The sequence below is a fragment of the Rhamphochromis longiceps genome, linkage group LG22 (genome assembly GCF_057381845.1).
Source record: "Rhamphochromis longiceps isolate RC_006_pf linkage group LG22, R_longiceps_female_GT1.1, whole genome shotgun sequence".
NCBI lineage: Eukaryota > Metazoa > Chordata > Actinopteri > Cichliformes > Cichlidae > Rhamphochromis > Rhamphochromis longiceps.
In genome coordinates, this window is record NC_140577.1 from 13,819,150 (window position 1) to 13,843,286 (window position 24,137).

At 41.1% G+C, this 24,137-nt stretch overlaps 1 protein-coding gene across 1 annotated transcript; it reads right to left on the bottom strand.

Annotated features, from left to right (window-relative positions):
• Positions 1-291: 291 nt before the first annotated feature.
• Positions 292-23,410, bottom strand: LOC146643689 (brevican core protein-like). Its single transcript, XM_085396345.1, has 14 exons — positions 23,158-23,410; positions 17,084-17,166; positions 16,592-16,969; positions 15,962-16,136; positions 14,740-14,867; positions 14,050-14,343; positions 11,121-11,972; positions 8,902-10,746; positions 2,988-3,095; positions 2,624-2,782; positions 2,452-2,534; positions 1,538-1,682; positions 1,221-1,403; positions 292-1,067 (listed from the first exon to the last, which is right to left on the bottom strand). Exons 1-14 carry the CDS (start codon positions 23,175-23,177, stop codon positions 964-966), a joined length of 4,557 nt encoding a protein of 1,518 aa, XP_085252471.1. The 5' UTR covers positions 23,178-23,410; the 3' UTR covers positions 292-963.
• Between the last annotated feature and the right edge of the window lie 727 nt (positions 23,411-24,137).

A 24,137-nucleotide genomic window follows, 5' to 3' on the forward strand; every position in this document is an offset into this window, starting at 1 on the left:
CCAACAGAATGATTTAAGGTGTTGCAATGTTCACAGACTACTTCTGCATTCTGGCTTAGTTTTTAAATAAATACTGACACACTGTAATATGTCATGTGACGATGTTCATCTGAGGTTGTATTTAAATCAATTTAAGACCTGCTAAGGACCAGATGATTTTTTTAATGTCCTGATGCGGACAATCTCAGAACTGACAGAGGTGTACTTTTCCTTTCTCACGACTGTAGTTTCAGGTAACACACTGGCAGAAAATACAATACATGACATGAAGTCTACACACAGCACTGAAGGTGAAATAGGAGAAAGCTTTATTCTTTGCTCTGTTCTACAAAACTTTATTACAACATAAAGCTGACGAACAAAACTGCGTCTGCCGGACACGAAAAGTTTCTCTCTGGAAAATGCGGACATCATTTGAAAAGGACTCTATGTACAGTATTTATTGAGCGTTTGTTGAAGGTTCACTTTGGAGTTTTAGGAATCTTTGACAAAGAAGGAAGACGACACAAAGAACAGCAAAACATTTCTACTGGATACTTTACAAATGTCTCAAAGACTTTAGCACCATTTTGTTAAAAAGGTTCTTGATATAACAATGAGAAAAAATAGATTTAGAGCTGACCTGGTAACAAACAGTTCACACATTTATTTCTTTTCAGTCAAAGGGATTTAACAGGGAATCACTGGGAGAATTTTTGATTTTTTTTTTTGCTAACTATTTAAAGCATACTTATCCAAACACGGTAGAAAATATTACAAAGGACAAGAAATAGGGCGTTTCATCTCCCTGCCTGTGCACTCAGTCTTGTTCTCATTGGCTGGTGGGAAGTTTTGCTTTGTGTCTTTTTGTGCGTCTGTGGGGGTTTTTTTTATCCTGTTTTGATTGGTTCATTGGTAAAAAGCACCTGATTCTTTACAGTAACAAAGTTTGAGAAAGCAAGACAAGAAGAGCACGGCTGACTTTTAGAACCTGATGTCCCAGTACTGCAGCGTCGCTTTAGTGGCCTCAAAATCATCTTCGGCTGCAGCAAAATCGTTGTCGGTCGTTGACAGCAGGCCCCCGTCTTCTGAATTAGAAAAAAATCACCGTGGTTAAGACTGAATTTGCTCTTTTTTTCTTCTAATTTAACATTTATTAATCACTTCATATCAGCTATTAAAAGACGATTGAATATTAAATGTATGTTTCATGTCTTTTCTTGATTTTTCTCTTATCTCACCAGTCAAGCAGAGGATCTGCGGCCTCTCCCAGAACCCTCCAGACAGACACCTGATCAGGGGGTTAAACCTCTGCTGGAAGCCCTCTGCGCATCGATAGCGCACCACGGCGTTGGTCTCGTAAGTCTGTCGAGCTTTTCCATATATGGAGGCATTTCTGACCCTTGGTGGTGGTCCACAGGAGGCTGTGGGAGGAGTTAAGATGCTTAAGTGCCTTCTCTGGGCTAGAATAAGTAGAAAACAGCTCGAAGCATCAAGCTCACGAGGGAGTTAATGAGTAATGAAGTGCTCTTAATGATGTCCCATTAGTGTTACTCACAGGTGCCTTTCTTGCAGGTGTATGAAAGGTGATAGTTGCAGGGCACATCGCTCCAGCGTCCGTTATCGTGCCACACCATCACCACACAGTCCTCTCCGGAGAGAAAGTAGCTGTCTGGCTGACCCCTGTACCAATTCTCATAAAGCTGTGAGGTATGTGTTATGTATGTTATTTTTATGTGTATACAAAGAAACAATAATCACAATAGAAATAGTTGAAAAAGCATAATATACATAATGTTTTCATTCTCCTCTTCTTCTTTGAGGTAGTTAATATTTAATAGTCTGGTGCCTTCCTGCATCCTGCTTGGTTTGTGTCGTACATAAGAGGTTTCAAAAAGAAAAACATAAACAGCAAAACTCGTTATGATAATAGATTTTCATTCATGATCATCCTGGCCATCATAAATAATAACCTACAGATGTGCTACTTTCAGATGCTCCCTTATTCACAAGGGGTCGCTGGATTCCTCACTGTTTTCACTGTCTTTTTTTTCCCTTGTTGTTTGTGCTACCACTTGACATAATTGCCTTTTAGGTTCAATTTTACGGTCACATCTCAGTGCCTGCCTAGCAAATGCATCAGTGTTTCATTCCCCGTCACCCTCAGATGTTCTAGAACCCAGAAAAATGTAACTAAGCACAGGTGCTGGATAGCATGCAATCTGACATCAAAACTTCCAAGTAACTTAAATAGACTACAAGGCAACTAAAATTAATCACGAAGCAAACACAAAGAAACAATATATTTTAGTTATCGTGGCTGCAAAAGAAAAAGAATCTTGATAAATAGAAAGTAGATCTTAATTAATACACCGGGTGTCTGGTTCTCCAGTTTGAGCATTTCCCTGTTTTTGTTTTTTTGTACTCTGCAGTTTTGTTTTGTTTTTTGCACACATAATAAAACCTCCTCACCAGTGGGTTCCCATCAGACCAGTGGAAATCATCCTCAATGGTCTTGTCATTCAGACCGGTCCACTGGTATTCCTTGTAGTTGTCTGTTGACCAAGAAGTGGGATTGAATTTATGAGGAAAGAAATGAAAGCCACATTGTTTTCTCGTTCCCAAATGTGTTAAGGAAACCTACTGTTGATGTAAGCCTGTTCTTCAGGGGTTATTATGGACACCAGGTGAGCTCCCATCATGCGGCAATGCTGCTCTGCAGCCTCCCAGCTCAGACGCTGGCTGAAGTGTCGATAGCAGAAACCGTGAAATTTATCCCAGCCCGGTTCACATCGCTCCCGGTCTGAAAACATCACAGAGAAGAGAACAGGACAGCCAAACCAACAAGAGTCTTCAGATGTATCTGCAGGCTTTTATACTGAATAATTATATAATTTTCACTTCAGGCTGCATTGTAAGAAAATTACTGCTTGGCTTATTTTTGTTTGGAAACTTCTGGCTGATTCCCATCATATGTAACGTCCATTAAAGAGCAGAAGCGAGCTCACCGGCCTGACAGAAGTTTCCTTCATACGTCGGCAAACAGAGGCATTTAATGTGACCACCTCTGTCCGTGCAGGTGCCTCCGTTAAGACAGGGGTTGAGCAAACAGGCATCTGAAACACAACAGAGGGCAACTTTAAATCACTGTGCACCTGAAACCACTGGTCAAAGACTCATTTGTTATGTAACTGAATAATTACACATGTACAGGAAGACAGCCTTCATTTATGTGTAAGTCTAATTGGTGCCTGTGTTAATTAGAAGGCAGTTGAAGCACGTATGCTGACATTAGGTAAACAGCTGTAAGTAAATGTAGCAGGAACCATTTAGAAACTAAAGGGCATCAGGGTCGATGTTAGCCAACAGATGGCAGCAGAGGAGAACCTTTACAGCGTGGCCTGAGAGGGAAAAATCGTCAAATCTTCTTCTGGCATGTGTGCGATGCTTCCTTCTCTTTCTTCTTCATTTCTTCATTAGTAATAAACGCTCTCAAAAATCTTGTGGAAGAGGGAATCTAGACATGGATGTATTAATGTTGGGGGGGTGGGGGGGGGGGGGGGGGGGGGGTTGTTTCCTATAATATGGAGCCCTGTGGTTCTAACAAAGGGCCCACTGGTCATTTTATTAAGCGGTATGCACTGATTTGCTGGTGTGCCAGTGGTACAATGAACTCTTTTGTTTGCTTTGTTTACCATTTTAATCAAAAGATGAGATGATGAGATGAGAAAAACATGCCCTTTTTAAAGTCATTGGACAGTAATATTCAACTGACCACCTTCTGACCTGCTGCTGCTTTTCATTAAAATGTTGAATTGTGTACATTTATAAGTGAAAATTTTAAAAAGATGAAAAAAAACTAAAGAAACACCCTTCAGCCGTGCTAAATGTTGACATTGCATAGTTTGTCCACCAGAAGGCACTCTGCAAATTCCCTGTTTGCATCACATGTCTGCAAAAACATAAAAGTATTCACAGCCTTTGCATTGACACTGAAAATTTAGCTACGTTACATACTGTTTCCACTGTTCATCAAAGTCAGACATTTTTACAACTTAGTTGGAGTCCACTTGTGGTGCATTAAGTTGACTGGAAACAATTTAGAAAGACACAACTGTCTTTATAAGGTCTCTTAGCTAACAGCGCATGCCAGAGCACAAACCAAGCCATGAAGTCCAAAGAACTGTCTGTAGAGCGCCAAGACAGGATTGTATCAGGATTGTACCAATGAGCACAGTGGCCTCCATCAACCGTAAATGGGAGAAATTTGGAACCACCAGGACTCAGAATTAGCCTCCTGGCCAATCTGAACGATTGGGGTAGACAGGCCTTAATCATTGAGGTGACCAAGAATCCACTCTGTTCACATTGACAGAGTAACAGCATTACCCTGTGAGGACAACCATTTGTGCAGCACTCCACCAGTCAGGCCTGTATGGTAGAGCGGCCAGACTGAAACCACTGCTCAGTAGGAGGCACATGAGGGCATACTTGGAGTTTGCTAAAAGGCAACTAAACTTTTTAACCTGAACATGAAGTGCCATGTCTGGAAGAAACCAAACAGAATTCATCACATGGACAATAACATCCGTAGAGTGAAGCATGGTGGTGGTAGCATCATGCTGGGATGTTTTTCAGCAGCAGGAACTGGGAGAGTAGTCAGGGTCAAGGGAAATAAGGATACTGCAATGTACAGAGACATCCTGCTCCAGAGTACTGTGGACCTTGGACATCTTCTATCAGGACAAATACCCTCGGCACTAACTCAAGAAACAAAGGAGTGCCTTCGGGATCACTCTGTGAATGTTCTTAATTAGTTCAGCCAGAGCCCAGTCTTCAACCCAAGATCTGAAAATGACTGCGGACCGATGCTCCCCATCCAGCCCGATGGAGCTCCAGAAGTTCTGCAAAGAAAAAACTGTCCAAAAACAGGTGTGCCCAGTTTGTAGCATCATAGTCAAAAAGAGGCTTTAAGTGCTACTAAAGGTTCTTCAAAAAAGTTGTAAGCAAAGGCTGTGAGTACTTATGTACATGTTATATTTTTGATTTTTGATTTTTAATAAGTTTGCAAAAATTTCAAGCAAACTTTTTTCACTTTGTCATTATGGGGTATTGTATGTAGAATTTCAATGTCAAAAAAGGAATTTAGTGGGTTTTGGAATAATGCTGTAACAGGACAAAACGTGGAACAAGTGAAGCACTGTGAATACTTCGTGTGTACTGTATATTTATCCATTTTCCTAACTGCTTATCTAGTTCTGGGTCTGCAGGGGGGTTGGGGAATGTCTACTGGCATCTTGTTATATTTATCACAATCAGATGATATCTAAAGAGAAAAACACTTCTGAAGCTTCATTTTGCTTTTCTAAATTTGTAAAACAAAGGAAAAACGAAACCATGAGTGTTCAAGCTGGAATTAAACATTTTACAAGTGGATTCGGTTTGTTTGCTTCCTTTGACACCCTGTAAACAAGAACTATGTGCTGCCTGTCATTATCCCCACATATTGCTCTCTTCAGAAATCTCTTTCATTGCTCAGATCGTGTGTATGAAAGGTAATAACTGCTTTACACGAATCAAATGAGATTCACGTGCACTCAAAGTTAAACCATCATTCAGTTTTGATGAAGAATACACAGATGGTGGATGGAAAACCACTGAGGTGCCTTTCAAGTCTTACCTATCAAAAAATGAAACTTTATACTGTGACGGTGTTCACATCTGAGACTTGTTTTTGTTTGCTTTTCAACAGAAACAGAGTTTAGATTCACGGCTCCATCTGTGAGCCGATTTCCTTCCCTTTTGTCAAACAACACAACAATAACTTGTCTGCAGACGACAATGCAAGGCTAGTAATTTCAATTACTGAATGATTGATGACTTTCTCATTGTGTTTCTCTGCCTCCTTTCCTCTTTAGGCTGCCGACTGCAGTATTTTATCACCATGAAGAGTCCATTGTATAAAGATCATTATTCACCCCAAAAAAGGCTTAATTATGGTGCTGAAGCTGAAATTATGTATGAGAAATAGGAAAGGCTTCTGCATGCACTAATCTATGTAATACTGAGGTTTTTGGGGGGAAGGCAAACAGTTTGGATGCTTGAAAATTGTCTTGTAATAGAAGTGCAGCTTGGAGAATGCACATGTTTTCCATATTTTTCATCTTTATGAGTCCATTTGTGGAGTAAAACCATGAAAAGCTTACTTACTTACTTAAAATATATAAACTTTACTTAACCTCCTAGGACCTGGCATCCACATGTGTTGTATGTGGACATCACATTTTGGGCTGTCTAAACCAAAATACAAAATTTTGCTCTACAAGGGCCTAATATCCACTTACGAGGACATTATACTTCCACTGCGCTATCGAAATTTAAAATGAATGTCCTCATATGTGGATCTCATTTTTCTCAGAAACAAAAATCAGGTAAAAAAAAATCTGGTAATTCTTTGTTTTTTTATATTCATCAGGTCCCAATCAGCCCAAACAGCAAAGAGAAATTAAAAATGCATGCCATGAAAGAGTTCAGGTCTCAGGAGGTTAAAACAACAGCAAGTAAAGCCCGCTTGGGTCCAAATTAAAGTAATAAGGTTTGGCATATGGCGGCCACAGACTATTGTGACTATTGAGTGTGGAGGAGATACCAGTACACATGTTTTTCGGTGAGGAGAGCTGGACAGGGCTGTAGATGGGCATTAAGCCAACAGCAAAATAATTTCTGCTCCAATGTGGATGGAGGAACAGGAGAAGCACTATCAAAAACCTTAACCTCCTGCAGGTTACTTATGTGCGTGTTTCTGATCAAACCATCAGATCCAGACTCCATGAGGGTGGCGTGACAGTACAGCATCTTTTACTGGGACTTGTGCTCACAGCTCAGCATCATACAACTCAATTGGCATTTGCCAGAGAACACCAGTACTGGCAGGTCCACCACTGTAGCCGTTTTCACCTCACAAAAAAGAGCAGGTTCACACTGAGCTTCTGTGACAGAGGCGAAAAAGTCTGGAAAAGCTGTGACAAACATTACGCATTCTGGTTTGAGAGTGGGTGGCCGGTGTGTATAGGCAGTTATTGGGGAACCAATGCGTTGATGCCATTGATTTACCCACACATCCCCCAGACCTGAATCTTATTGAGAGCCTCTGAGATTCAGGTCTGGGAGTAGATCCCCCACAACACCACCTGCCATCGAGTCAGGAGCATGACCAGACATTGTCAGGAGTGCACATGGGGCAATAAACATTACTGCTACATCATGAGACAAGTTGGATCCGACTGTGATTTTGATTTTTTTTAACGTTTTTTTTGCTGTGATTTCGAATCTACAGTTCTCAATTTCGTTTACCTCGAATTCTACATTCAGTAAAGATTTTTAGTGTAAATATTTTGTTTCTCAAGATCCACACGATATCTTAGTTTTTTTTCAAAAGCTGAATTATTCTGAATAGTGTTTGACTTACAATATTAACATACACCAGGTTGTCAGTGGCCTTTATTGACATACCCACATGGAAATCTTAATAGAAGAACTCTGAAGTCGACTTTTTCCAGTTTCTGAAACTGTGCTTGATGAAATGCAAGTCAAGCCTTAAATGGTTTGTTGGTGACCTGGTGGATGTTAAGAGCTTAAAAGCAGCTTTTCTCTTAAATAAGTTTCCATCCTAAATTTCCCATATTTCTTGAAGTTGAGTCCACAATGGCAGCTGCTTCTTTTGAAGATTCAATAAACCCGATTATATGGAAGCCAAGTGCTCCAATGGAAAAATAAAGTGCAGTTTTAAATAAGAGAATTAAAATTCAAAAATATTTCATTTAAAAGATGAATTTAAAACCATGAGAACTGTGTTTTATGTTTGTTTGTTTGTTTGTTTGTTTTGTGGAACAAATAAGCTTCCATACAATGCATCAATATCCACAGCTGCCACATGAAGTCAAAAAAACGAATGTACCAAAGGGAAGGAATATAAAGTAATGCATTTATCAACTTGTGGTAAGACAAGAAACCAATAAAGATTTGTTGCCTTTATCATTATTAGACCTAAAAACACAATACAAATCTAGAACAACTGTGATTAAACAACAATTTTTAAGTCGAGTATGAAACATTAATGACAAAAGGACACGTGAACATGTTGCTAAATGCAAACACTCGTGCAATCTACAATGAAAAGGTTTTGTGCTTGTAAACATAATAATCTGTGCTTTTTGTACCACAGTGACTAAAACAGCAATGAAAAGGAAGAAAGAAAATCAGTTAAGACTTAAATATAAAGCATTACTGCAGCTTCATTGGTCAGTGCTGTTACATTCAAAGTAATTGTTACTTTCCAGAGAACGATTAAGTCCCTTATTATGTTGCTTCCCAATTAATGGAAAAGATACTATGAAAATTGAAAGATAGCAAGAAGAAAATGATTTTATAATATCTTTTGCACCTGTTTGGTCCAGAGATGGATGATTTACAAATAAAATCTGATGAATTTAGCTATAACCATCACTCTGGCAGGTCCTCACTGGAGAAGAAACCCGTCATTCAAAAACACTAGTAAATACAGTACTTCACAGAAGTCATTCTTTGGATGAGGAAAAAACATCATGCATAACAAGACTGGACTGTGGACAAATGTCAAATGGGAGCTGTCCCAGTGTGAGAATCTTGGAGGGTAGAGCGGGGGAGTCACAAGGAGAGGAGTAAGGAGTGTTTAAGGGGAAGTGGGAAGAGTCAGAAGGGTGAGTGGGCTTGCTGAGACAACAGGTGAAAAAAACGTGGGAAGTCATTTGAAAAGCAGGACGGGTGTTTTACAGAAAATGGAGCAGAGGCAGGTTGGGCAGAGGAAAGACGAGGAGTTTTAGTGCATCACTGTGTCGAGCAGGAAGAGGACGGTTAGACTGATGAAAGTGGCATTAACATTACCTGAAGATTTCCCAGTACCGCCTACGGCTGCCCTCTCATTGGGCATGATAAGCAGAGTTGGCGGCTGGGTGAAAGTAATGTCAACATCTTCCAGAGCGTGACCCACTGGTGGTATCAACATTTTGGGGGTGGTGGTGGTTGGGCTCCAGGTGTGTCTGGACCGGTGTGTGGTGGTGGTGGTGGTAGCTGCGGTTGTGGTTGTGGTGGCGACAGTGGTCGTCTTTGTGGGCTTTGTACCTCGAGAAGAACTTGAAGCTGCTGTGGAGGTTTTTTGGCTGTACTCATTGCGAGATTCTTGGGGTTGAGTTGTGCTGGTCAACAGATCCCACTTGGATGTTTGAGAACTGGAAGGAAAGATGGCGAAGTCCTCAGAGGCATCAGTTTTCTCTTGAGATGTCGGGGAAACATTAGTTTCATCTTCGAGGGTCGGGGCAACAGTAGCCTCTTCTTCAAAGACACGGATTGGGATAACGTTGGCTTCGTCTTCATCAAGCACAACAGTTTGGGAAAAATCACTATCTTCTTCTAGGGCTGAGGAAACATCAGCTTCTTTCTCAGTAAAAAGAGCTGTGCTAACATTAGCTTGTTCATAGACATGGGTTGAAGAAGTGTTAGCCTTTTCTTCATACTCAAAGGAAGGAGCAACATTAGCTTGTTCAAAGACTCGAGCTGAGGACATGTTAGCCTTTTCTTCATACTCAAAGGAAGGAGCAACATTAGCTTGCTCAAAGACTCGAGCTGAGGACGTGTTAGCCTTTTCTTCATACTCAAAGGAAGGAGCAACATTAGCTTGTTCAAAGACTCGAGCTGAGGACGTGTTAGCCTTTTCTTCATACTCAAAGGTAGTAGAAACATTAGCTTCTTCTTCAAGGGTTGAAGAGGTGTTGGCTTTTTCTTCATACTCAAAGGTAGGAGAAATATTGGCTTCTTTTTCAAGAGCTGAGGAAGTGTTAGCCTTTTCTTGCAAGCTAATGTTTGAGGAAAGATTAGGTTCTTTTTCAAGGACAATAGTTGGGAGAACATCAGCTTCCTCTTTAAGGGTTAAAGAAGCATTTATCTTTTCTTCATACTCAAAGGTAGGCGTAATATTAGCTTCTTCATCTTTAAAAACAGCAGTTGGGACAGCATTACTTTCATGGGCTGAGGAAACATTTTCTTCAAAATCAACCGTTGGAGAAACAATGTTCTCTTCTTCAAAATTTAAAGAAAAATTTGCTTCTTTTTGAAGAGCAAGGGTTGGGGAAATTTTTATTTCTTTTTCCAGAGAAACGGAAATGTTGGCTTCCTCTTCAAGAGTTAAAGACACTTCACCTTCAAAGGTTGGAGCAAATTTTATGTCTTCTTGAAGGGTGGTCCTAAGTGTATCAGGTACATGACCACTTGCTTCTTCATAAGTATCGGTCACAGTATCCAAATACATTCTGTAGCCTGATGTTAGATATAGTGCTGTGGGCGAACTGGTGGATGAGTGAGAAGTGTTTGAGACGTCTGGAGAGCGAGTGGTAACTGAACTTGCTCCAGACACTTGCAGGTCTTCAGATTTTGATGTGGGCAGCATTTTATCCTCATTTTCCAAACTGAGCGTATCTTCAATTTCTAAGCTTGCACTTCCCTCCTGTTTAGAGTTGGGGGACTCCCACAGCTGTGAGGCTGTAGAAAGAATATCCAAGCCCAGTTTGTCAGAAAGGGGTGACTGAGATGAGGCTGTCAAATGTGGAACCACTGTCTGAGGTTCAGCATGGGTGCTGCTGGCAGAAGCAATGGGAGACGGGTGAGTGGTGAAGCCAGAAGTTGAGGAATCTGATGTGGAGATGAAACTGGCTGGACTCATATCGAGTTTGCTTTCTGGAAAAGAGCATAGAACATTATGGGATTACATATTGTTTTTGAGAAGTATATTTAATTGCTTGGATGAGAAAAATTAGAAGAAACAATAAGTCTACTGTCAATCTCTGACCTTCAGACCAAAACGATTAGAAACAGGAAAACAGCTAGCTTTTCAGAAGGTAACAAAATCTGCCCTCTTCACATAGGTGACCAAACTCTAGGACGTTACAGCTCTTAGCCAGAAGGTAGTCCAGAATATAACCCTTTTAGTTCTTCTATTATAATAAAAAACATAAAATGTGACATGGATATCTCATGCTAGCCTAACTCTTGACAAGAAAGTAATTTATCTAAGATAATAATGTTTGAACTTTTGTGGGACATGCACATACCTTCAGAAATATCTCCAGAACCATCCAAAGGAGCCCACACTGAGGTTAGCACCTCCAGAGTAGATTCAGTAGTTTGGGATAATTGTGTAAGAAGTGTTGCCTCTTCTTCTTCTTCTTTTGAGGCCTCAGTTGGGGGAAACATCTGCTCAGAGTCTACACGGGTCTCCTCCAGCTCCACTTCAACCATGGGGTTAAGGGTTAAAGTAGTAGCCTCCAATAAACTGTCCTCTTTAGTACGGTTGCTGTCGGTCTCACTGTAGTTGGGTTCTGATTTGTTAAAAGACAGGGTGGTCTGTTGTACTTCTTTGGTCTCATTCAGAGTTCCAGATGGCTCTGTGTTTACTTCAATATTTGTGTCTGGCTCTGTCTGGTTCTGCATCTCAGGCTCAAATGTGGGTCTTTCAGACTGCTGAAAGGTGAGACTCGAGTTCTGGCTGGAATATGTTTCATTGTAATCAGTGGGCAGAAATGATGTGTTCTCTGCTGAATTGTGGGTTTCTGTGATAGTGCTGCTCATCAGTGCTGTAGGATGCTGGGAATTGTAGCTCATTTCTGTGGGAGATAAAGTTTGGTCGAGCGGCTCGTGTAGTGCAGGCGTTGTGTGGAGGGGAGACTCTGTTGTGTCTGATATCAGCATTGGGTGTGTATCAACCGGGCTTTCTGTAGTTACAGAGACAGTAAAATAAGGCAATGATTCAAGCATGCTCTGGGCCTCTCGCTCCACCTGTTCTGCTAGTTGGTTCAACTGAATTTCTTGATATTTTTCCGTAAGAATAACAACATTGTGTTCAATGTCTTCAGGTTCTGTGCCCACATAGTCCATCGGAGAGTCAGTGGAAGCATTTCTGTTTTCTGCAGAGAGCAGACAAACAATTAAATGTAACATGTGAAATATGGAACAAACAAATCTAGTTATGCTTTCTTTCTTGTTAAATATGCACTACATATTGTTCCAACATCATATTTTTATTCCCTTCTAGAGTAGCTTTTCATGAGTCATAACAGTCAAAATAATGCTTATTTATCTGATGATGGGCTTTGATATGAACTCTCAGTTCATTCTCTGTCTAAATCAATATGTTTGGGCCCATCTCCCTTCAAGCCAAGTTTCAAGCTGTGTTTGAGATTACCAGGTTATCTTCATATACAGATGCCATCATATACAGTGGCTTGCAAAAGTATTCGGCCCACTTGAACTTTCCCACATTTTGTCACATTACATCCACAAACATGAATCAATTTTATTGGAATTCCACGTGAAAGACCGATACAAAGTGGTGTACACGTGAGAAGTGGAACGAAAATCAGACATGATTACAAACATTTTTTACAAATAAATAACTGCAAAGTGGCGAGTGCGTAATTATTCAGCCCCCTTTGGTCTGGGTGCAGTCAGTTGCCCATAGACATTGCCTGATGAGTGCTAATGACTAAATAGAGTGCACCTGTGTGTAATCTAATGTCAGTACAAATACAGCTGCTCTGTGACGGCCTCAGAGGTTGTCTAAGAGAATATTAGGAGCAACAACACCATGAAGTCCAAAGAACACACCAGACAGGTCAGGAATAAAGTTATTGAGAAATATAAAGCAGGCTTAGGCTACAAAAAGATTTCCCAAGCCTTGAATATCCCACAGAGCACTGTTCAAGCGATCATTCAGAAATGATCCCCAAGACAAGGCCGTCCACCTAAACTCACAGGCTGAACAAGGAGAGCACTGATCAGAAATGCAGCCAAGAGGCCCATGGTGACTCTGGACGAGCTGCAGAGATCTACAGCTCAGGTGGGGGAATCTGTCCATAGGACAACTATTAGTTGTGCATTGCACAAAGTTGGCCTTTATGGAAGAGTGGCAAGAAGAAAGCCATTGTTAACAGAAAACCATAAGAAGTCCTGTTTGCAGTTTGCCACAAGCCATGTGGGGGACACAGCAAACATGTGGAAGAAGGTGCTCTGATCAGATGAGACCAAAATGGAACTTTTAGGCCAAAATGCAAAACGCTACGTGTGGCGGAAAACTATCACTGCACATCACTCTGAACACACCATCCCCACTGTCAAATATGGTGGTGGCAGCATCATGCTCTGGGGGTGCTTCTCTTCAGCAGGGACAGGGAAGTTGATGGGAAGATGGATGGAGCCAAATACAGGGCAAGCTTGGAAGAAAACCTCTTTGAGTCTGCAAAAGACTTGAGACTGGGGCGGAGGTTCACCTTCCAGCAGGACAACGACCCAAACATAAAGCCGGGGCAACAATGGAATGGTTTAACACAAAACATATCCATGTGTTAGAATGGCCCAGTCAAAGTCCAGATCTAAATCCAGCCAAGAATCTGTGGCAAGATCTGAAAACTGCTGTTCACAAACGCTGTCCATCTAATCTGACTGGAGCTGTTTTGGAAAGAAGAATGGGCAAGGATTTCAGTCTCTAGATGTGCAAAGCTGGTTGAGACAGACCCTAAAAGACTGGCAGCTGTAATTGCAGCAAAGGTGGTTCTACAAAGTATTGACTCAGGGGGCTGAATAATTACGCACACCCCACTTTTCAGTTATTTATTTGTAAAAAATGTTTGGACTCATGTATGATTTTTGTTCCACTTCTCACGTGTTCAAATAAAATTGATTCATGTTTGTGGCTGTAATGTGACAAAATGTGGGAAAGTTCAAGGGGGCCGAATACTTTTGCAAGCCACTGTAGATTACAGACCAGACCTTTTTGAAGCCAGGTATTTATTGCAATCTGAAGCAGGATGTTATTATATCAAACTGTGGCCTTGTTAAATCAGATCAAATTAGAGAAACTGTATTAATCCCAGGGAGAAACTGAGTAAATACGAGCCAAAAAAGGGAAAATCATAAAAGGTCCACTTTAGAGTTTTTGTCAAATTAACAATCAACAGTTTGCATTTAAAGGCACAACATTATCACCTTTGAAACAGTAAACATCATGAAGGCTGGATGGCTCTGGGAAGCCAGTCTGGTTGCTGAATTGGTAGAGAGTTTTGACGCCAGGCAGAGCACCCCCACAGCGTTCCCTTGGGGTTATGATGGGGTACCGTACGCTGCCATCAGACAGCCAGCCAGGGCTGCAATGGTCCAGTCCTTCACTCCAAGCCAAGTAAAGCTGTGCTGTTGTAGCCAGCTCTGCCCCTGCAGCTCTGCAGTACGACTGCGCTTCATTAAATGTTAATTGCTGTGGGATGAAGTCATGGAAAACCTCCCCTACAGACAGAAAATTTGTTCAGTCTTTTACTTTTTCTGGATACAAGTGAGTAAAATGCTGGCACATAATGGCACGACTGCAATTATGTGCCAGTCTTAATTTATAATGGATATTTGTATATAGTAAGTGGCATGTTTTTATCTGATGTGACACATGACATTTCACTACAGAAAGTAAAAACATATAATTATATGTTTGAACTAAATAAAATCATTGTAATAGTTATTGTCCATCACAGATCCCTAATGCCGTTTTCCAAATGTAAAATGTATAATTTGACTTACTGACAAATTAGGCCAGATGTATCATTATTGCATTAAGCCTACTGGCAAAAAAACAAAAAACCCAAATCCTACTATTTACATATAGAAGTTATTAAACTGTTAAATTCCTACCATTAATTTCGTCTACATAACAATAAACATCGAACAGATCATCTGGATCCATTGTCCCATAGTTTCTCACTCCTGGTTGCCCATCCATGTCTCCATAGCAGCCTTCACGAGGCACTTGGATTGGATACCTGCAACAAAGCAGCAAAACAACCATCATCCTCACTTAAGACTCGACAAACATGTGACATAACATCAATGCTGCATTTGGCGATAGCTTGGTAAATCTGCAACATTACCAACTGGTAATGTTATGACACGTTTACTCTGTGGCCACTCAATAACCAGCTCACACATGGGTACTTATAGAGCAACACAAATATAATGTATTTACATATAACAATAACTATATACAATAACTATAATGTTATTTAAGAGTCTGGGTGTTTTTTTTTTATCATACTAAAAGGCCTACATGCCCATGCTACTTTATTGTTTCCTTTGTTTATGCTGATGGATGGATGGTAGGTAATACAGGATTTCATAACTCCACTCCAACTCCAATTTACCTATGTATATCGACAACATGCATATAATGGCATGCCATTTTGATCTTGTGGGTTTGACACATAGTTTCAAATCTCATTGCCTTAAGTACATTTATACAGTTATTTAACTGACATTACATTTTTGATATAGTCTCTAAATACAGTAAACTAGTTTTGTGGGTCCCTTGCAATACTCAGGTGCTGTTCTACTATATAAAATGTTTTTTTACATCATTGTTAGATGGTGTCATTCATATAAATTAGATTTTATTGTCATGAGCCTCTTTTACTGTATGGGTGTATGTTTAACAGAAATGAATATTGCACTATACAGTTAAAGAGGGTGGACAGTGTGTTGCTAATGAAGTTGTTATAGGTGCATAAATGGGTCAGTTTAGAGGTTGGTGAGTGGTTTCTTATGTTAGGTAAGTATAATATGACATTGTTTTGTAATGTTGCTACCATAGTAAGATAATTTTGTTTGTATTGAGATGTGAAGCACACCTGAGGGGCAGGTGGAGAACGGTACCGCTATACTTTGTAAGTAAGCAACCTCTGAAACACTGTCTGACCGATGAAGACGTCAGTGATTACAAACTTATATCAAGAAGTCGAGTAAAACAACAAAAACATCTATATCAGCTGCATGAGCCTGTAAGATATGTTTTATCTATCTCTGTCTTTTTAATAAGTTGTACTGTGAGCATGATACAGAGGGCACACAGGTGATGAAATACCTGACAGACTGGTCTGCGAGCCAGCCCGCGTCACACTGCTCATATCCGTCGTAATAAGATGCAAGCAGCTGGTCGGCGGTGGCGATTCGTGCCCCGATGGCCTCACAAGCCCTCTGGGCCTGATGGAAGGTGAAGGCATACCGACCCAAAGCATCTCTGTAGTGGAACACAACACCTAAAAACACACACAGCATGCACATAATAACATACCTACAAATACATTAACTGCATTACCTGTTTCAACTGTTTTAAGTCAATAATTTGGAAAAGCTCCAGGAACAAAGACATCTTACTAAATGGAAAGAAACTGAGCTGGAAACTGAGCTACACAACTAGAAACAACTCATTAATTATCATTACACAGAGGATTGGGTATCTTTGGGTTCAGGCAGTTTTCAGTGGATTCTACTAAGATGAGAGATTCAGATATTTTCTTACCAAAATCACAGTGTGGAACCAATAATCAAACTGCGATATGATTTCAAAACACAGGAGTTTTAGCAGAGTCAGTATCCTTCTTGTGGTTTTTCTTTCTTTTTCTGAGAATTGTAGTTAAAAAACACAGTCTCTAATAATTCTGTGTAATCTACCCCAAACTTTACTAATGAGCCATGTCTTTCATCGCGTTACCTTTGACCTTGAGCTCCACGAGGTCACTGGCGTCCTCCAGGCCCTGCTGCACCTCGCAGCGGTAGTGAGCCGAGTCGCTGGAGCGCAGATCTCCCAACCAAAGTGACGCATCATCAGGGAAGGAGGTGTAGTTGAGCAACGCCGCTCGGTCTCGGTACGTTTCATTGACCTTCACCTTGTGACCCCGTACCACTAAGATCTGCGTTTCAACCCCCCTTGATATGACTGACCACTTGACCCTCGGTACAACAGGCGTCGCGGAGGTGGAGTTGGAGATGGGGGACAGAGACACCACACAAGGGATGGAAATGGAGCTGCTCAGTGGAGCAACAACTGGTCCTGAGTGGGGGATGCTCACGTGGAGCTGCTCCACCTCATCTGGAAATTAATAAAAAGAAAAGAAAAGTGAATCATGCTCCCACTTCTCAATGCACTTTTGTAGTCTCTGTTTATGGAATCAAAAAGTGATCAGGGGAAATGTAGACACCGTACCGTATGTGTACCGTAGAGTTTGGGTGGGAAAGGCCAGTGTGAGATGGCAGACTGCATAAAGAAGTGGAAGTATCTGCACATGTCTGTGGAGATTAAAAAGGCAAACACAATAAAATATTAATAAAATAAATAAAATGAAGAAGAAAAGCAGATATTTTTCTTCCAATTTCACAAATATGTAGAATTAAATAAAAATGGATTTTTAATAAGTACAATGATTTCTGACATCGGAGGTCATATGTTGTGTCGGTTCATCTTATCTTATCTAACCTATAAGAAGGAACAAATGTCCCAGACACATAAGAAAACTGAGGGATTCAGTTTCAGTTTTCAGGATATCAGTTGAAAGACTGAAATAACTATCCACATTATATTGAACAGACTTGGTGTTATCCCGCTGACATAAAGGAGCTGTAATAATGTTTTATTAGCTGCACAAATGTAATTTCTATCCCATAAAATGTCAGAAACAGGTCTCAGTATAATACCAGAGCTTTTAAATTTACCATAAACTTGGCCTCAACACATCAGTGAAACTGCTTCAACAAACACTGAGCATTATGGTTCTCATAAAACTACAATTTACAGCAGGCCTTTTTCCTATAAGTCAGGATTAGTTTTAGCTGAGCACACTAGAAAACTGGCAACAGAGTTTAAACATTAAAAAAATACAATAACTATAAAATTTTGTGAGAAAGACCTTTTGTTTTAAGTTGTAACTTTGGAGCAGAAGCTCTGAGTAAAACACACGTGTCCCAAAAAAAGCTCAGCCATACAGTATAAAAGACCAACTTCTCTGGTTTTCGAAAGGAAGCTGGAAGCAGAGGTTCCTGACCACAATTCATTCATCACCTCCAGGAGCTAATGACACGGCGTTTCAGCCCAGCGGCATCCTGCCAGTTCTCCGTCACCAGCCTGGCCCTGTTATTAACCCAGCAGCCGTGGCAAGACATCCACAGCGACTTCACACAACCTCCTGATTGGGCCGTCATTGAAAAACAATTAAATACTGGACAGTTTCAACAGTCGTCAAGGTGTTTCATCAGTATTCCTGTCAGTGTCATATTCAACCAACCTCACACTTCACCAGAAACACTGATAGTGCAAGGTTAGACCTTTAATCTTGCTACCTAAAGTTGTCGGATAAGAAATTTCTTTTATTATAAAACAGAAATTTTACACTGTACAATACAAGTCTTTATAGTATTAACTTCAGCCACAACACTTGAAGTTGGAGTAAATACCATTAATAATCTCATTATACTGCAATGTTCTGCTCAGCCTAAACGAACAGCACAGCACGATGGCAGCACTCTCCCCCAACAGAAGAATGCTCTCTGCAACAGCATAACTAGACTGAGCATCAACGACAGACGCCTAAATAATCCTGATCGCATTAAGACCCAGCCCACAAACCACAGGACCCAGAGGATTCCCTGGTCTCCTTCTGTGCCCAAATGGGTCAGAACTGTTTTGGCACCATGACGAGGATGTGTACAATGTGAGGCTGGTGGTAATAACCGGTGGCACCATTGCAAAGCAAGCAATCTGACTGTATATTGCTGTACAAAAAAAACATAGAAACACAGTTCAAGCACTGTAAAAACCTGTGACGCCTGCTTGTGTTTTCTTTCAAAAGAAAGTTTAGTATTTACAGTATACCGAGTGATTAAATGACATAGTGGGAGAAGCAGAAACTTAAAATTGTGGCAGAGGCCACAATTTTCATGCCACACATGTCATTTTATCACTGACTCATAGGAAAATTAGTCTTTTTTCAAATGCTCTGTTCCTCCAAGTCAACAGACTTGCACTTTTAGATCTCAAGGCATCTGAGTGATCGAGGGTTTCTGGAGAAAAATGAAAGTGATCTCTATTTCTATCTCACCCCTGCGACCACAATTTTAACATCAGAAACATTAAAAAAAAATTACAGATACTGTGGAGCAATGACTTGGGATCCTTATGCTTTTTAAACCTGTGTAGAGGATATAAGCAGTTTCACAAGAGGTGAGCAAAGCTCGTTTGAGAGATTTGGACGGTTGGATACTCTGAGTTACACAAAATGCCATGACCATGGTAACTAACCGGGCTTGAGCGACACAGGTGGAAGCAACTGACAGCTGGTGGACATTTGATTGGTGGATTTAAATTTCCTCTCTCCCTCTCGCTCTCTAATCAGCATGACTATCCGGTGCCTAACAGGATCTCTGTTTCTTAGTGGAAGACCAGTGTGTTTTTACAATGCCAAATTTTAAACCCCAACCCAGCGCAGACAATCCAACACATCGAGTCCAGCAGTAGCAACAATCACACCACTGATAATCTTAAATTTTTACTGTTCTTGTAATGACGGAGATCACAATCTCCGTCATTAACAGCTAAGGAAGGTGGAGCTTTTGCACTGATTAGTGCTTTGCTGATACCACCGATCCAATAAAGCTGTAATTTGCAAAGAGCGTTAAAGATGATGGTTTAAACAGCCATATATGTTATCACATCACTTAGTTTTTTCCATAAACTTTCTCAATATGAGCCTCAGAGCCTCTAGTTGTCTTCTGCAAGGTACGGTACTACAAGAATTGACCTCCTGTATATCAAGTAGATCCCTGGTAAGGAGTCGGCACACACAGCTCAGTAACTTGTGTCACATTAAATGGCCTTCTTTGATGGTAGAATAACTGTTGTCTGTTTTCTTGCCAGCTGGGTGGACTCCATGATGCTGGTATCACTATTAGTATTCTTGAGAAGACGTTTCACAAAAAAAGCGAGGAGCGGGCCAAGAGGACAGCTGCACACTGTGCTTTCACTTCATACCAAGTCCCTTACAAAGGGCTTCAGGGAAAATTAAAGGACAGGGCACTGGCACACTTGCTTGCTTTTTCTCTTTTCTTTCTTTCACCCCTTTCATTGATGGAGAAGGAAGTTTAAAAGCACTAAGAATCATTCTAGGGCAGGCTTTGTACAAAAGAAAGGGCCACATTAAGACCCCGCACACTGATTCAAATGGTATAATGTGACAGTGTGCTTAAATACCGGTTTGTGCTTTCAGATTGATGACAGCAGAGAAAATCCTAGTTGCTGCTGGTTGTTTTGTGCCGTCTTTAGATCGCATTTTTCGGCCTCGCCTTCGCCAAGCACTTTGCAGGTCTGCTTGTTTTAGTGAGGTTAGCAGTGAAGACAAGTCAAGCTGAAATCAATGCCACCCACTGCAGCTACGGCCCACAAACTGCAGCCAGCACTCTATCCAAAAGGGCAACTAATCCAGAATCTTCTGTGGAATAATCAGCTACAGACTAACGCATTTATGGAAAAGAAAACATAAGAAATTGGCGTTAAATAAACCTCATCAACTTTATGCAAACATCCCTGTCAGTGCTGCACAGACATTCCTCTGCAGCCTGCATCAGTGTCAATGCACACAAACCAGGAAGAGGCTCCTGATCCCAGTTTAGCCAGCTCAGACATGTCAGTTTGACTGATGTGCTGTAAACTTGGAGGAGTGCTGAGCTGGAACTGGCTTTAGGAGGGATATGTCCAGGATAAAACAGAACAGGGTCCCATAAAAATGCACAGTTTTTGCAACTATGGTCTATTTGTTGTCTTCTTTTCTTCTCCTTCTTTTAATATTTAAGATTTCAGTTTTCAGACTACATGTAAACAGAAGTTAAATGTAACATAAAGCAGCCTGTTCATTTATTTCAACTTCTTTTCTTTTTCTAGTGTATGAAAAAATTATTTAAGCACAGAGTTTATACTCTATTCAGCAGCTGCTTCCTAATGCAATTAACATTGAACAAGATGTTTGACCTGGAAGAAGTTTAAACCATATTAACTAAATCAATTTTATTTATTGGCCCTACACACCAGAACTCTGGTCAGCAGCTGGATATTCAGTTGGACAGTTGTGATTGAATAACTGACTCCCACAAGTATACATTCTTGCTGCTATTTGCCTTAATAACAAATCCATTTATGTTGATGACATTTGCCTGACCTAAACCAGACAGAAACCACTTTTACATCCAGCTCAAAACAAATAAACTTAATGTCAGTCTTTACTTCATTTGGAGACCTTGGCAGGGTCAAAGGAGGTGATTCAGTTCAGAAACATCAAACCCAGACTTTGAATATAAACACTGGCTACTGTACACTTAACAGCAGAGCGAGTTGGTAAATGAGGCTATTCACTCAGCACCACACCTCCAACTCCCTACATCATCAGTGGTCTGTCTCCTGTCTACAAGATTACCACTTTGGAAGAGCCACCCACCAGCTGATTCACCACCCACTTTGTCTGGGAACAAATTAAAGTGTGTTTTGCGCAAACACCTGATCCTAGGCTTGACTCAGTGGATCCACAGATGAAGCTCAGCCTGTACAGCTGTCCTTTTATACACAGGAGGCAATTTCCGCTTGTGTTCAGGATCAGGTGGGCTCTGCTTTCTGAGACGCATCACTTTCTTCGTTCAGGGCAAACATGCCCAGGAGTCAGGCACCTGCAGTTTGAGCTCAAATCTGCACTCAAATACTCAGATACACAGACTCTACTAAAGTAGCTTTGCATGAGCGATAGTTAGAAACACTGCAAAGTCTTTCAGCTTACCTGCTTTCTGAAACAAGCTCCTTCCCTTTTAGAGAAGAACCCCTTTAAATAAATCTTATTTTGACTGGCTGCCCCTCTCAAGAAGAAGGTCTGAATACTAGGTGGGTATGGCAACAGAGCTATTCAAGCACCCTGGAGCCTGCACTTTTGGCTCACAGGGGTTATTTTGCATGACATTTGTGTCACGGGGCACAAATGTGTTGTCCTCCGTCATATGCAGTAGCTTAATATTCAGTTTGAATTGCCAGGATTGCTCATTCATTTTGAATATTTTGACATGAGCAGCGATTCAGAGGTCTGAGCAAGGCTTGCTATTTATCTAATTATACACCTGAGTGCAACTCATCCTCAACAACAACAACAAAAACAAGAACAACTTCTGTAACTATAGCTTTAGCTGAACAACCTACTGGTGCAGTGGAGGATCAACAACATATCTGGCTCTAAATTGGAGCAGATGGCCGTCCATTCTCCACCATGCTTTACATTTCATCTTATATTTAGTGTAGAGTTCATCACTCTAGTTTGGGTCAGATCTCTAGATAGATTGTGAGCCACATTTTTACCAGCTGTGACTGTGGCTAGTTTTGACTTTGTGATTTTTTTGTGTACTGACCAATTTAACATGTAGAGAGGGGAAGGCCACTTTTTTGGGTTTTTCTTGTTGTATGTTTGCCTGTGTTTGTCTGTGGACAGAGTTTGTCCACATGAGAGAATTGCAGCTGTGCAAGACAGTCACTAAACTTTAAGCTGTGCAGCTGAGATCAATATAAAATCAGGATTTGAAGAGGGTTGTGGTCCAGCAATTCGATGGCATCCCACTGGAAGATGATAACATGATTACTCTGTCATGAAATTACAGCATAACCACACCACTGCTTTCTATATCTGCTCAAATCTGACCAGAGAGCCACAAACCTATTAAACAGAAGAAAGAAATCCTTAAAAGTCTGCTTCATCATTCAATTTGCCCTCTGTCTTTCTACCTGTCCATTACTGAACTCCACCTGAGGTGGACCACAGCGAGTGAAGAGTTAAAATACGCACTTAAAACAAAAAGCAGCTTTTTGTTCCCACAGGGCAAATAAAAGCACTGAGTGTGAAATCCCAGGAAAAGCTTTTGAATGGCAGGGGGGGCTTTGTAGGAGTCCAAATTGATAGTAAATGCGTTTAAAATAGCCCGTTATCCTTCCTTTACCTTTGTAGGTGTGCATGCGTAAAACACGGAAACACGGTTTAAACACAGTGGGGGACAGCAGTTTACAATTAATTTTAGGACCTTTCGGAGAACATCAATTACTACAGCGCAATTAAGTGGCAATGAGTATAATTGTCTTTAATCATACGTCCATTTAACCTGACACAGGAGATTCAAAAGAACTTTGGAAAGACCAAATCGCATCATCTACTGCGTATCATTGACCCATCGACCTTAAGGGAGAGAAAGAGACAGAGACGGTAAGCCTACCGGATGACTCTCAGCAGCATCTCAGCTGATGCAGGTTGCACTTCTTTGCTGTAAAGAGTATTTTCCGTGAGCGCCTGTCAGCGTGCTGCAGTGCGACTGTCCTGTCACGGGAAAAGCGGCTCTGGATGCTCTGCGCAGGTAAACGGTGGCTGGGACCGGCACACTCAGAGGCTCGGGGAGAAAAGAGGGAGTTGGGAGAAAGTGACGCCAGATATGAAACCCTGAACTGCCCACTTTTTCACCCAACAATCGGGATGGAGATGGCGCATGCCTGTCAAGGGGGATTGGGAGGGATGACAAGTAAAGAAACCGATGTTATAGGCTATGAAGTGAAGCCTGCAGAGAGGAGATGACCTGCATGTTTTTACTGCAGGGAAGCGGAGAACTCACTGAGCGTCACTTGGATGAACCAGGGTGAGGGGAGAGCAGTCAGCGCAGCGGTCCGGAGTGAGCTGCTGAAGCTGCTGCAGGTATTGATATTGCAGCACAGTCACATATCCCGGAGAACGATAAGGGACAATTTAAAGTACCGCCTCCTTCGTTATCTGTCACACCCCGCGGTATATTTTTAAATCATCATGAATAGCTTTGCATTCTGGCGCAGAGAGAGAGGTCTGGAAAATCCTGCACAAGAGCATTGCCCTGTCATTTACAATCGGAATCTGCAGAGCATGCTTGATTTGAATGGAACAAGCTGAAAACAGTATGCAACCCAGAAGCTTTTGCTATGACTGAAGGGTCACAACAAGATCACTTTTACCACTTTAAAGTATGTTATTTACAGTTGAAACTTTTATTTGAAATTGATGCATAAATAAATTCATAAAACAAAAAGATCTGGCTTTTACTCAAGGCCAAATGTGGCCATGTTTGGCTGACTAGCCTCAGACTAGCCTTCCCTATAAAGAACAGATTTCAGGTGTCCTGTGCCATAAATGAATCATAAGTAGCCCACATAGGGCCAAATATGCAGCACTTCT